Consider the following 15,260-nt stretch of genomic DNA (forward strand, 5'->3'; position numbering starts at 1 on the left):
TGAAACGGCCCAAAGCGCAGGATCACCATTTCCCTACGGGGCTTCGGCAGAAGGACTGGAGAAGCCTTTCTTGTTTGGCCAACCCCTTTCTCAGGTTCCTCTCATGGATTATATGAATTACTGCCCAGAAGCCTTTTTTAACAGAGAAATAAACCGAAAGCCATCACCTATAAAACCTCTTAGTGGGAACCGTGTCTTTAATCTTCAGTTTACTGCCGAGATCGTTTTTCCACACTGTGGTCCTCCAGGCCTCAAGCTGCTAGTGCAAGAGAAAAATCTGATAATTTCTCTGGTAGATGTTTTCCTGAGAAGAAACTGAAAAAGATTCTGCTTAATGAATTGCTTTGCCTCCTGCATAATAACATATTTGTGTTGTTTTGAAGCCTCCAATGGAGCTGCATCTGAGAGACGAGTGATAGGTTTGCAGTTTGATCTTATTCTAGGTTGCAGCAAACTGTGGGTACAAAGCAGCTTTGTTTTGATGGAGGAGGGAAAAAAAAACCCCAAAACTGTGAAGCAAAACATGTGGTGAGAAGCTGATGTGCTGAGGACAGCTCTGAAAGAGCTTGCTAGTGGCAGATGATGACACACAGTTTCAGTATGTCCCCACAAGTGTTGTGTGAAAAGACAAGATAATTCTTCCCTTGTCTAAGGCGGATTTTAAGAGTTTCCTGCTTTTCGGAGGAAGGGAGAGGAGGGAGCGTAACAGTGAACTCCCTGTGCGTTTCTCCCCCCCAGTTCTGGAAAGCTTTCTTGCCTGCGCTGATGGCTTCTCTCAAGACTGGTTTCCTTGGAGGGTGCTAATGTCAGGCTGCGTCCCGGCTCCCCCGGGGAGCCTTCCCGCTCGGCTCGCCCCCGGCACCGCGCCGAGGCCCGCTGGGCCCCCCCACGGGGGCAGGAGCCGGGGAGGGGGTCGGGCAGCGTTGCTCGGGGTGCGTCGAGTCTCTTCGGGGAGACGGAGAGCCCTCGCTGCCTGCGGGACCTGTGGATTTGGCCCTACATCACTCTTTCATTCCTTGCTCTCAAACCACTGGAAAAGATATTTTCTGCTGCAAATTATAAAGCGTTTCCTACTTTGCCCTTAAACACAGCTTGGGTCGTTGCAGCCGTTGCCGATTTTGCTGCGTAGGCAGAGCTCGGAGCCGGCGGAGGGCTCGGGCTGGCGCAGCTGAGCGCCGACCCAGCTCTCGAGCGAGGCCCTGGGGGAGCACCGGGGGGGGGGGGGGGGTGTGCTGGGGCACGGGGTGGCCGTCCAGAAAGGCATCCCAGCACCCGAAGGAGCAGCGCGTGGGTAAGCTGCTTCCAGGCAGGCTGTTCCAGTCCCAGGCAAGACTGCTGTCGGGTTTTGTGATGGTTTCTGTGTTCCTTTCCTTCGGGCGGTTTGCCACTGAAGCCCACACAGGTGACATTAGGATTTTCAGGACTGTTGTTTCTGAAGACACTCTTATCTACTCTCTCCTTAATATTTTTGCAGGGCACAAAGGTGCCTTTTTCCCCTCTGTTAATTAACTCTTTTTGCCCGTGTTTGCCTTCCTCTGACATATGTCTGGGATTAAACAAACCGATAGCCCACTCGCCGCGTGGGAGCCTGACGCCGAGCTGACAGCCTCGGAGACTGGAGCGTTCAACGCGGGGACAGTGCAAATGCAGAGGGGATCCCCGTCTGCCTCCCCGCACCCTCCCGCCGGGCTTCCGCGGACCCCTGCGCTAGTCCCAAAACCTCTGCACCTAGCAGTGGTTTTCTGCCCCAAGGATGCCAGCTGTGATTTTCTCAGCAATACTTCTGTCTGTTCACTGTGTCAAGTTTTTGCCGTAATGCAGTCACAGAACAGCAGTCACCTGGTGCGGAGCCAACTCTGCGCACTGGCCCGATTAGGGTATCTTATTTGGTTGACAGCGTTTTGATATTTTACTAAATCCTGGTAGGGAGTAGAAAAATGGGGAGTGAAGAGGGAAGCTCTCATGGATTAGCTGATCTTGGTTTGTCACTTGGTATAATCCTGGTCTGAATGATGGGCTGTGTGAGCAAGCAGTCAGCGTTTTGCTGTTGTCTTTACTTGAACGCGTGTGCTGCTTTGCAGCTTGCTGTTTTTATCGCTGGTGTGGAACGCAGCGCTTGCTTTCGTTATCTGGAACGAAAACATTAGTTCATCTCGGGTAGCACGCGCTTTTTCATTAGCCATCAGATGGTAAGCCATTATAAAAGCTGCTGACAGGGGACAAATTCAGACCTGTGGTGTGCAGCTTGAAAAGACTTTGTACCCTTGCTATCAGTCCCCGAGATACCAGCTACTGCCCCAGCAGCAGCAAGCAGAAACAGGGGTTGGTTGCAATAGAGCCAAGTCCGTCTCCCCTTACTCAGGCCCACGGGCACCAGCAGCACGCGTGGGGCAGCCTGCGTGGATGAAGCAGGCGAGGTGGCTTCTTCCCCTTCCCCGCACCCTTGGCTTGAGGCACTGCTCTGGGGTGAGCCTTGGGCTGGCTGAGACCAAGCCACGTCTCTCGCTAGGTGATGCCCGCTGGGGTCTGCTGCGGGATGGCTGCAGGGTGGTGGCAGAGCAGAGCTGCTCTCCGGTGCAGGGTGATAGGAAGGGCTCGGGACAGACCTGCAGCCAAACCCTGACTGCACTAGTACAGCCCTTCTTCATAACCACTAGCCCGTTTGGTGGCACCTCCCCATCTTGGCCAGCCTGGGCTTTGTGGCAGGACGCCTGACCCCATGCACATCCTGAGCCCATGGTACCACTAAGACAGAGGAGAACAGGGCTCCATGTGTTTTGATCAAAGTTGGAAGGTTTGCCGTACAATACTAAATATTCAGGGCCTTCCCTGACTCCTCTGACATTATGTGCAAACCTAAGCCAAACAAGCCAATGTTCTTAATGCATAATCAGAAAATAGAAGATATCCTGTGTTTTGCTGACAACTAACTGCAAATCAAAGAAACAGGATGCACAATGGTTAGGTAACACTGGCGTTTGCAGTACATGTAACTTCCCGATTTGCACTCTGATTAATGTGGTATTAAGTTTAATTTGATGTTAGCAACTATGGGCCAGTCATTTTACCAATGACAGACCAGCTGTACCCCCAGGCATAGGGACACTGGACTGTCTTGCACAAATATGATGGGCCGTAAGTGTTGGGAAGCGACTTGCCAGCTGATGTTTCTCAGCACAGCTAGAATTCAATGTGTGTGTGAAGAGATCGTCCTAGGAGGGTCGACCGGTACCAGCTCCTAGTCTGAAAGCTTTTGGATACCCCCTGTTCCTCCATGGGTTGTCTGTGGCACGGCTGGGTTTCCAGGTAACATCCTGGTACTGGCGTTAAAGGCTCTGCTGTTGGTTGCTTCTCGGCATGCTCTAAACCGCTCTGGGGATCGCCTTCTTTTTAAAGATATGTATTTGAAGGGAGGTGGGAAGAAGAGCCCCTGAAGCAGGGAAAGCCTGGGGGCTTGCTTCCCCTGCTCTGCCTCTCTGCAAGGTGCGTCTGACATCTCCACCAGCTCCAGGAGTGCTTTGCCACTGCCACAGGTACTCCCGCATGTAAAAAAAGCCATGGTCTGAACTGTCCGTTTTGCCCTCAGTTCCTGCCTCTGATGGTCATTAGCCTAAGTGGGATTTAGGTGCAAAGAGAGACAAGACGACAAACCCCAGGACGCAGCAGGGGAAGTAAGGGACTCCTCGTCTGCCTGGCTCACACGTGTTCGCTAGCTGTACGTAGCCCGGGGGCTGAATCCTGGCATCCCTGTGTGAGAGGAAGGAGCTCAGCAAGCCGTTTGAGATGGCTGCTCTCCTTGTGCACGTTCCTGGTGCACGCCGGCCCCCCCGGGAGCTGCACTGGGGCGGTAGGTGTCCCGGGGGCTCGGGCGCAGCCGGCGGGCAGTTTCGGGGCAGGCGCGTGAGAGGAGTTGTGGAAGCAGCTTGGAGAGAGCGCGGGAGGGGTGCTGCAAACACGAGGGAAGGATCGCGATGGGTTTATCACAGCCCGGAATAAGTTAACCTCTGGGAGGAATAATTTTGTAATAATTTGCATTTAGATACTTTTAACACAGCCAAATAACCCCAAACCTTCTGCAAACACTGTAATGAATTCAGTCTCCCCAGCCCGGTGAGAGGGATGGAAGTAGCACTATTTGCATGGTTAGAGGGAGCCACGGGCTCTTCTCTCCGTACCGCGACTTAGCCCCCCGGACTGCCTCTCCCTCGTGTGCGCGTGGCTGCAGAGCCGCGCGGCGAGGCGCGACGTGTCAGCAGGGAATAGCCGGAGGGTTTTTCTTTATGTGCGTCGCTGGGACGGTGCCAGCCGGGCGGGTTGCGCCGCGGCCCCTGCAGCGCTGAGCCCTGCCTGCAGCTCGTGCCGGCGGTGGCTCGCTGGGGCGCACAGCAGCCGGCTCCGTCCCCGGGGGAGAGCAGAGACGTGAGCTCATGTCCAACGCTATCGAGCGCAGCAGTGAATTTGATAGCCAAAATGCTCTGCTAACCTAGCCGAGGGAGAGGGTGTCTGAAGGACGAGCCAAGCCCGTAGCTGGCTGGCGTGACGCTTTCTCATCGTCGGCCTCCTGCCTGTTCCTTGCTGCTCTGGGGCAGTTAATCACGAGCAAGATATTTGTTTGCTGCCGTTTCTGTGCCCGGAGGAGCCTCCTGAGCCAGGGCTGCAAGTCAAGGCCTCGGGGATTTTAGTTTGTGCTCGGATGCCTCAGGCGTCTGCTTGTCCAGCACCAAAGGGCTGGTTGTCGTCGGGCTGGAGCCAGCGTTGGTCGGAGGCACTGGGAGCATCTCCATCCTCTCCAAGGAGGTTTGGACCCAGCCTCTGCTCACGGCCGATTTCGCTCCTGTAACACGTGTCCCCGCATACAAGGGGAAGTTTTTCTGATGCAGCAGTACTTGGGAAGAGGCGCGTCGTGCCTTGCAGCTTTGCTCTCCGCGGCTGCCTGCGGGTGATCTCCCGCCGAGGGACGCCGGCGGTGTTTACCGTGCGGCTTCAGCACTGACGTAACGGCGAGGCAGCGAACAAACAAACTTCGAAATAGGGGCAAAGCAAAAGCGTGGTACAGAGTACCTTTTGTTTTGCAGTCAGTAACAAGGGTTAACTAATAACAGTCCATGTTTCCAGGGTGGGTCGGGTGCAAAAGCAGAGTAAGCAAAGCATTTTTGGAGTGCTGTACGATCGCGATTTGAGTTACAAAGATAAATGATGAAAACTTTGCTCCCCACTGAGATAAAATGCTGTGGTGCTGAGTGCCATAGAGATGCCTGGAGAAAGCTAAAATAAACGTTGCTTCAAAAGAAACAGAGACTGCTCTGAGCTTAAGCATTAAAAAGATATTTCTACAGTCAATTCACAAACGTTGTGGAAAAAGAAGCAATTTTAAGCAATATGCTATGGTGGTGATTTTTCCCTTTCTTTCCATCCCCCCTCCATGTTTTTTCTTTCCCCCTCTGAAGCCTGGCGGCCAGAGGCTGTTTGATGCTCCGCTGATGCAGAAATGTGTTGGACCGGTGCCATTTCGCTGAGACGCGCCGTGCGCTGGTGACTGGGGTGGGAGCGTGGAGGTTTTTGTCTGGTTGCGTCCCGTTTTAACTAGCACGCCCCCGCCTCTTGCTGCCCCCCCGTTTGCTCTGGAGGGAGCCGGCACCGCGCGCCCGTCTCGCTCCCGGAGCACCGTCCCGCTGTGAAGGGGGCTCTTCTGCGGGCGCCGCCTCCCCGCGCTCCGGTGACTCCCTGGAGAGACGGGGCGTGCAGCAGTCGCTGGGCCAAGGCTCGTCTGCTGGCAGCCGGGCAGGAGAGGCAGCTCCCCAAGTCTCCAGGTCCCACCGCTTCACCTTGGTTTACCAAAATACGGGGTTTATAAAGGGTTGTTCATGGCGTAGGACTTAACTTGCAAGCCCTGCTGAATAGCGTTCCTGCTGACAGCAAAGGCAGCGTGTGAGGATGTATACTGCAGTCGAACAACTGTAAATAGGACTTAAATCCTTGTTAGAAATCCTGTGGAGACAGAAATCAGACTGAAAAAGCTGGACAAGAAGTAAGTTTTTAATTTGCTGTGACAGGAAACAAAGCTGTGTCTTGTCAAAAAATTATAGCTCCCTTTTTATGCCTGTCTGTTGCGTGGCAGCAGTCCTCACGACTTTCTCATACAAACGTAGCTTTACAGAAACGAGGCTGGGGAATAAACTGTAAGAATCCAGTTTATGAAATGAAATGTGAGAAAGAAAGGCTTAGACAAGCAACATAACTTAAACTTCATTTGCTATGGCCGGCGTTGAGTTACATAGCGTTCGTATCTTGGCTGCCTACCCGAGTGGCTTCTTTGTCTTGCTGGCCGTTGGACTGCCTGGAGCAGTTGTGCTGTGCCCTCGCGGGGAGCAGGGGCTGGAGTCGCGAAGGAGGTGAGAGATGGTGTGGGACACACCGCCGTCCCTGGCCTTTGTCCTAGTCGAGGGATTTCGGAGACAATGGAGGACTCTCCATCATCCCTGACCTTCATCCTAGTTGAGGTTGTTGAGAGATGGTATAGGACAGGCCGTTGTCCCTGGCCTTTGCCCTGGTCAAGGAAGTTAGGAGATAGTGTAGGACATGCTGCTGTCTCTGGCGTTTGTCCTGGTCAAGGGAATTAGGAGACTCTGTAGGACACACCACTGTCCTAGTCGAGGGAGTTTGGAGATATCGTAGGACAGGCCGTTGTCCCTGGCCTTTGCCCTCCACCGGGCACGAGACATGAGGGCCTGTGCTGGCCCAGCTCTTCGAGGAGCACAGGGGGATGGTGGCCGGGCCAGAAGGTGCAAGTTCCCCTAGGAAAACTTTCCAGAAACGAGACAGGAGCTGCCAAATGTGCCAATGTGCGCCATGGCCTCGGCTTTCCAAGGGCAGAGTCTTGCCCGCCGCCTTGCAGAGCTGCCGGTGATCATGGACCCAGTGCCAGTGAAGTGCAAACTCATCCTGAGCGACCTGTGCCAAAATCATGAACTGCAGAGCACTGCTGTCAAAGGTGCTCTTAGTGAGACTGCTAGCGACGTGGCATTCACAAGGGCCGGATTCGCGCCTGGCGTGAAAGGCCCTGTAGCCTGAGGCCCCTTTGATAAGGAGTCTGCATGGGAAACAGCTCGGGGCTTTAATGGGAAACTCTGAGTGGAGGACTGTGCAGGTTCAGGATCTGAAGGAGTCAAGACACACAAGATAGAACACGATTTTAAATATATGTTTCAGCTCAGCTGTGACAGTAAGACAACAGTCCTGTAAAATTGCCAGGAAAATTGTTGGCAATCCCAATCAAATTACATTAAGCATGTTAACTTCTTTGTAATTGGTTTACCCCAGTGCGTGCTTGGAACAAGATTTATTTTTTTCTTTAGGAAAAAAATCCCTAATGTTTGATTTCATTCAAATGAATTCTTATTGCTGGGTAGGGAGAAATCCAGGGTGTGTTTGCAGGTGGATGTCTCTTTGTACGGACTCATAAAAACTTGAGCAATTATTTTTAAAAAGTTGCTGTCTGTGCAAATGCCTGCTTTTCCACAATAAAGAGGTTGTGGCGGGACAAGAGGAGCTCCCAGACTGAAGAATTCTTTGAATTTAACATCTGAGCCCTCTTACCTTCGCTGTCCTTGCATATGGCAAGGGGTATATTCAGTGGGTGCCTGTCATAGCAGCCACTTTTGGGGTAGTCTTGTCTCTTTCTGGCAGATAGAATTTTTTTATTGAAAAAAGAGTAAATGGGAAGATTTCAAAATGCGTCGAGGGGAACTAGTTACCCAGATTTCACTGGCTTTCAACGTGTCTTTGTGTCCTCTGAAAACTTCGCCCTGGTCTCATTTCTGTGGTTATGGAAATCCCCTCTCAGGATGGGGATTGATCCTATTTCTTTTTTCTGGTTTGCTTTGGTTTCAGTTTCATTTTTTTTGCAAAGTAGTTTCAAGCAGTTGATCTAAGAGACATGTTAAGTCTAATGAGGACAATTAACATGTCATTTAATCAGAGGTTTTCGTTTCTGCTGGGAGCGTAGGGCAGACCTGGGGCAGGAGACACCTCTACTTCCCCTCTGCTTGCCACGCACAGGGATTTTATCTCCCTGGCTTTGTCTTTGCCTCACATCAGCAGTGAGAAAATTTCTTTCCCCGTTCAGGCCAACCACTGTGTTAATACAGGATAACTTGAATTAGTGGCTAGACATGTAAAGCCTAATGCAGATCCAGGTTACTGGGGAAAGGAGGGTAGAATTGGATCGAGTTGGCATGTTTTTGTGCTGAGTTATCTGGAATGAAATTCATCCTTTTCCTGACCTGGCCATTCAACTCCGTTTTCTCTCATTTTAGGGGAGCACCTGCGAATCTGCCCCCAAGGCTATACCTGCTGCACCAGCGAGATGGAGGAGAACTTCGCAAACAAAAGCCGAAGCGAGTTTGAAGCCATGACGAAGGAAGCGGGTCGCTCAGTGCAGATGATCCTAACAGCTCAGTACAGAAGCTTCGATGGTAAGTCAGACCAGCTCTGTTCACCCCCTGCTCCGGAGCCTTCGCTCCTGCGGTATCCGAGTGCTGTCTGAGCAAGGCAGTTTTTTGCTACACCTTCTTCTGCATCTCGCTCAGTCGTTTGCGCGAAGTGTTGCCCTTCAATAGGAATTGTCCCTCAGGCTGTGTTTTTGCAAGAGCAACTCGTTGTACTTTGCAAACTCCATGTCAGTAAAGCTATTCCAGGAGGCTGGCAGGCAGTCGGATCAACAAATCGTGTACCTTGGCACAGGCACAGCTTTTACAAGCATAGCGTAATCAGGTCTTACCACAGCAGCATAACATCTGAGGTAGTGATGTAAACCTTGGCACGATGCCTTGAGCGTAAGCTGAAGAATGTGGTAAAGGTGACTGGATAGTCTTCAGTAGACAGGGAGGGTTTTGAGAGGCATGGCTTCTTGTCCTTTCCATAGAGACTGCAAACGGAAAGGAGGTTAGTTCCTACTAGACACAACTTTCAGCTTCATGCAACCACCCGAAAGCGTTACACAGCAATGAAGGCCTTAGACTGTGATGCTTGAGATGTTGTGGGCAAACGTGTTCTCTAAACTACAGCAGGCAAATATGTTCTCCAAATTACAGCATCCCTTCTAAAATGCTAAGCAAAGGATAAGGATGACTCTCTTAGTTTATTGTTCCCTGAAGGATCTATTTTGCAGTGCACGCAGGAAGCCTCAAGGTCTGAAGGCCACTGGAAATAAATGGTTTATTGGCAAAATTGAGATGACCTATGATTCAGAAACCATATCCATTATCAGATTTTGACGAAGGTCAGACATTTAGAAGCATGGGCCTCCTACCTTTATCAACAGCCATCATATGGAGCTATCGTGTAAAGAATAGGAGTTGGGGAAAGAAGCTGTAATAGCCAGAAGGGTGGAACTGGAAATTTCAAGCAGTACATAATAGAGCTAAAGAAATAAACCTGACCTTCAGGAAGCCGATAACCAAGATTAAGTGCTTTTACACTGAATAGAAAGAAAAGGCAACGCATCTCTGCAAAGTGCTTTGTAGCCGTGTAGCCAGGGTTGACCACAGAAAAGGCATTCTTTTAAAAGCTCAAAATTAATTTATTTTCACCTGCCTTAAAAAGTGATAATGAAGATTTTCAAAAGGGCCTTACAATGTTGGTTGCTCAGGCTGATGTCTGAATGAGACTTGGCATAGCAGGCACTGAGCACACTCGCTGACCTCTGAAATCCAGCCTCTTGCGGAGGTTAATGCAGGACGTCCACCAGCCTGGACACCCACTGCCTCCACTGCCAATTGCCACATCTGTCCTGTAAGAGAGAGCAAAGTTTGGTGAAAAACTTTGAGGATTATATTGACAAGCAGAAATAGCCTAGTGAAGAACTGATTTAACAAAAGCACGATGCTTGGTAGATTCATAACAACAAGAATAATATTAAGCAAAAATGAGTATACCAAAGTGATCCTTATGTTGAGATGCTGGTTAGAGCTGTGACACCTTTCCTTGTTTTTCACATATTTAGAAAAACAGACCTTTATTTCTCTGTGGTACACATCTGAGATTATTTTTTTAAGCATCAAACAAGATACATGTTCAACGAGCAGCGTGTTACTTTACCAGACCATAATGCACAGATCATGGCTCTTTTGCAGTGGGAATGACCTCAGTTGAGCCCGCAGGGCCGGGAAGTTGTTTCCTGCTCCCATTATATCTTTTTTAGTTTGCTGAAGCACCCTTGCAATCAATGTAGGGCTTATAATTTATGCAAGACATGATAAAAAACAGTGTTTGTCATCCTGTGTCTGAGTTTCAAGCATAAATTTACCTATAAGCAATATTCTTTTCTTTAACTACTGCTTAGCTGGTTCCAAATTGAGGGAGTTCTGCTGATCGGGCAGTGGAGTCGCCTCAGCTGCTGAAATGATGCAGCAGAAACCAGCCTCTCTTCCAGCAAATTGGTTTACAGTTAATGAAACTTTTTGCAAGTAGTGCTGTTTAAAAAGTCACATCAATAAAAGAGGTTTTAATATCAGATTGATAGTTTCTAGTCTTTCTGGCAGTGGATGCAGTTGGTTTCCTGCCTGATTTTGTCAGATTTCCTTAGCAGCAGCTTCTCTGGCTAGTTGGGTAATGGAGAGACCTTTCATTGCCTTCTTTTTGGATACATCCCTAAAGCCGCTGATAAGATGCAATCCCTTTCTCCGAGGTCCGTCTACGTTGCATTCTGGAAGATCTTTCCTTTCCGATTCTCCCTGCCTGCATCTGCCTGCAGGGGAGAGTGTGGGTTTGGGGCTACCAATGCCCAGTTCATCTGTGCATCATCATTCTGGTGTGGTTGCAGGAGGCCCGAGCAAGGGCGAGCACCACTGGATGGGGGTGCCAAACCCTTGCTAGTAGTATTTGCAGCCTGGAGGTCAGATTATTCGTTTATTTTCCACTAGCAGGTGCGGCACGTTGAATTTGGGGCCTGGAGCTGTCTCTCTCAGCTTCACAACAGCAGATCTTGCTTTTGTAATCTCGCTGCTGATCGCAGCAATAGTCTCTACTTGTAAATTGCCCCGGAGCTCTGGCTGGAAAATAGCAAGGCTGCAGCAATCCACCTCTGAAGCAGTATTCTCCGTGCTGATGTTCAACATGCTGCTTTGGAGAAGCATTCTTCCTGCAGGTTATGATCTGTAAAGCTCTAAATTGTCAGAGAACCTGTTTTCTGAGCTGTATTTTTGTCACATCACAAGAATTATAATGCATTTTTTCAGGCTCACTGGCTGCTTTGGGGGCAAACACTTTGAGGCCAAGAGCAGAGGGTCCTTCATCTCATACAAAGTATTTTTAGAGAAAATATATTTATGTACATATATGTGTGGTCGGTAGAGCCACAGATATACAAGTGACACACGTGGAATAGGCTCCTAAGGTTTGACTGATCTCCCTGCATAGCAGAGGACACGTGCCTTCTGGGATGCCCTTCCTCCAGGATCTGCTAGGGCTAAATTTAAAGTACAGTGTTGCTTATCTCCTTACTAGAGCGTTTGTTGTTTTGCTTGAGTTTACTTTAGGATTTGGGGGCATTAGATTCGAGCTACACGTAGGGACATCGGCTCACTGATAACCTTTTAGCTGACAAGGTAGCATTTTGCTCTGCAGCCAGCTGTTTTTATTTAGGAAAAGAAGCACAGCTGGTGAGGGACGAGAGCATGTGATTTTCTTAAGTCGGTGGTAAGGAGAAGGCCCCAACGGTGGTGTTTCAGTCGCAGGATTACGTGTGCAGACTTTTGGTTAAGTCCGACGTCGCGGGGCTCCTGTTTGGTGTGGCCCGGAGCGGGGCGCAGGTCCGTCAGCGTGCGGCCCGGGGCCACCAGGGCCTGCTGAGGCTCCCGTTGGTCTGAGCTTGTCCGCCTGGAAATCCCGCAGAGCCCAGGCTGGGAAAGGCAAACCTGAATAACAGAAACGACACCACAGCCGGTCTTGGAGGGAGCTGGGACCCTCTCTGAGACTGGTAGTAAGTGTTGTTTTAAAGATGCTACCGACGTTATACTTGCTCCAGAGCTTTTAATTGCAGAATGTGCTTGTTTCCAACCTGGTATCGTCGCAGTGGGTGGGAGGTTTTCAGTGTCTGACGCTGTAAAACGCGATGCCTTGACGAGGGGCTTGGGCGCAGGCTTCGCGAGGCGGGCGCGCGCTGCCGGCTGCTGCCTCTGCCGGCTGGAAGACGGGAGCTAACCGGGAAGGGGCTTTGCTCCGCCGACCTGCACCGGGAGCAGGCTGTGACCCAGCCCGGGTTGCGTTTGCAGCCCCGACGCCGCTGGCGGAGACGTGTGGGACGGGGGGTGAGAGCGGGCCGCTGGGACGGGCAGCGAGGGCTGCGAGCGGCAGGGAACAAGGCCGACTTCATGCTGTCAATGAAAGGGTCGTTGTTCCAAGCCTAATCCTGGTCGGTCGGTCGGCCTCGCTCTCCTCTCCCCTCCACGCCCAGCAAGTCGCCTCTTAATAATACCGAAATGTTGTGCCGGTCGTTCCTTCGCAGTCGCTGCGGTGCCCTTGGCCGGCGCTCCCGGGCGCCTGCTGACCTTCAGCCAGCAGAGCCCTCTTTGCAGAGCTGCTTCGTGTCTTCAGGGGAACATCAACAAGCTGAACCAAAAATCTCTGCTCTTACTCCACACCGCACGGTCTAAAAGCCGTATGTGTAGCTGTCATAAATTCTGTGGTTTTTAAGCTCTAGCAATCAAATGCTAATTATAATTTATGTATTTTATAGGTGGTTGCCCATTGGAAAGCTGATGGTATCTAAAAGCTCTCATAATTTTAAATGCTAATAGCTGGAAATCACGTATGTTAACACACACACAGATAATTAATGTTACATGAGAGTTGATTTTAGACAATTACATACTTCTTGTGAAAATGAGTCGTTGTTTTAAATGTTGCGAGGTGGGGACATCCCAGAAGCTGTTCAAATTTTAGAGATTTCTAGAGGCATCCTGTTTAAAACTCAGTCCAATATATCTTTGTAAGAGGAACTGACTTATTTAACCCACAATATGTAAAAATATTCAGCCCCTACAAGGACAGTTTTGGTAAAGTGGCATACATACATATTTAAAATGTATTTATTTCTATATACTATGGCTGTTAAGGAAGTCCTGGTTACAAGACTATGTGGAGTAAGCCCAGCAGGCAGAGCACTGGCCTTCACTGCTGGCCTTAAACTGGACTACAAAATCCAAACCTGAATCTGAATTTTGAAAATGTTTTCTCTTTTGATGATAATACTATGAACCAAACCCTGCAGGCCCGAAGTTTTTAGGTATCTGAGTTGTGGCATGCGTGGCCCGCGCACCAGAAGTTGTGTCCTGAATGAAGCAGGACGACTCTGTGCAGGAAAATGGGCCACCCGGAGTTCCAGGTCTTGCATGTTCAGACGTGTGACCACCGGCGCGACGGGGCTCGACTTGTCTCGTCCCGCTGCCCCCGCGTCAGCTGCAGGTGTCTAGTGGACACAGCTCGCAGCTCAGGCTGAGGTGATCCCGTGCGGTTGGGTTGGGTTCTGTCCAAAAAATAGTGCGTATCTTTGTAGAGACAGGAGAGAAATCTTCCATGGTTATGTCTTAAAATACAGCAATGCTGCTGGGTTTTGAAATAACCAGCTTTCGTCTCATGCGTTGTGGGAAGGAGTCCGCGTGGAGTGGCGGCTTGAAGCAGGGAAGACGGCACCGTTTTTCCAAGCATCGCCAGTGCCGTGGCTGCAGCTATGGCTACGTGCGGAGAGCACAAGCTGCTCCGTGGAGGTCGTGGGCTCCTTAAAAGCTGTGGTGGTTTGAGAAGGAGTCCCTGTGAGATCAGGGCCTGCAAATTTGGGTAACACCAAGCTGTGTGGGTACTTTTCGCACCTTCGTCAGTACCGGTCAGTGTGCCTTCAGGTCAGGGAGGAGTGCGACCAGCAGAGCACCTCCCGTGGGACTGATGGTTCGCTGGGACGGGGTGGGTGTCCGTCCGCGTGTGTTGCTGCGCTCAGCGAGGTTCATCGCCTGTAGGGCGCTGCCGGGGGCCGCGAGCGCGAGACTCACCTGTGGCCCCTCCAGCACCTGGAGTTTTCTCGCTGCATACAGCCACGTCTCTTCGCATTTCATCTGCAAGCTGCCGTCGTGTGCCGCAGGGCATATCGCAGTGCGTGCAGCGCTTTACCTAACAGATGGCGTAGGCACGCTGTTCCCTTTTGTAAAAAGGAAAACAAAACAAGACAGCGGTGCTGCCTGGGATGAGAGCGCTGCACCGCGGGCCTCCCGCAGGGATCTGCACACCCCGAGGGGGTGAGGTCCTTCATCCCTGCAGAGCTCAGATTTAGGTGGAAAAGGTAGATCAGGCATCTCGGTTTCAACAGCTGTCACTGTATTTTGTCACAGGTTTAAAAAAAACCCCTACCTCTCCGAAGTGCTCAGACAGCAGTGTAATGTACAGCTGTTTGGGGACATAAAGGAAAGCACCGGCTCTCCCGAGATGCTGCGTGACACGGGCGTATTTTGCAAGAAATTAGTGACGGCAGTCATCTTGGAAAGAAGTGTCGGCAGAGTTTATTTTTAACGTTCGGGAATCAATGCGTGAATCTCCTTGAAAACCTCTGATTTCACAGAAGAGGCAGTCCATCAGCCAAGCTTTTACTGCCAATGTTGGATGTGGCCATCGGTGACTGAAGAAGCGTTATATGGGCTAGGGTTTAGTCAGCTGGCCGCATGGGGGTCAAAGCAGTGAAAGAGGAGATGAACAGCCCGTTTCATGGACCCGCTACACTCAACTGTGTTCCAGTCAAAGTTAACTCATTTCCACATGAAGCAGTTCCCACCGTTCAGCTCTCTGACGCTCGGTGTTCCTCAAAAGAGGAAAATAGTTCCTGGGCGGCTGTTGTTGTAGAGAAATGTAGGAGCTCTGTGTGCACCCTTGCGAGGGCGATCCCCCCCCGGCTCGGCGTTCCCCGGGAATGGGGCTCCTGCTCCTACGCAGCCGCTGCGGCACCGTGGGAGCATCCAAGCCCCAACGCAAGGCACTGTCGTGGCACGCAGGCTGGCTCACGCACTAAGCTTGAAAATACGATACTAAAATACGTGGCATGTCCTGACGTAGCAGGTTGCATTATTTGGGGTGTTTCAGGATATCTTTTCTCATTTGAGCTGATGGAAGTACTTTGCCCTAACGAGAAATGCTTACAGCAAGCTGTTGATTCTGCTTTATTATTGATTGCCATTGAAATAGCACATCAAGATGCTTGTTACTGTCGGGCAGCACAG

The 15,260-nt window shown here is 50.8% G+C and overlaps 1 protein-coding gene across 1 annotated transcript in view; it reads left to right on the forward strand.

Annotated features, from left to right (window-relative positions):
- Nucleotides 1–15,260, forward strand: part of GPC1 (glypican 1) — a 180,047-nt gene that overhangs the window by 80,627 nt on the left and 84,160 nt on the right. Inside the window, exon 2 of the mRNA XM_064516962.1 lies at nt 8,316–8,474. Coding sequence (XP_064373032.1) covers nt 8,316–8,474 — 159 coding nt within the window. The remainder of the gene's footprint in view (nt 1–8,315; nt 8,475–15,260) is intronic.

Source organism: Dromaius novaehollandiae, chromosome 9 (assembly GCF_036370855.1).
Source record: "Dromaius novaehollandiae isolate bDroNov1 chromosome 9, bDroNov1.hap1, whole genome shotgun sequence".
Taxonomy (NCBI): domain Eukaryota; kingdom Metazoa; phylum Chordata; class Aves; order Casuariiformes; family Dromaiidae; genus Dromaius; species Dromaius novaehollandiae.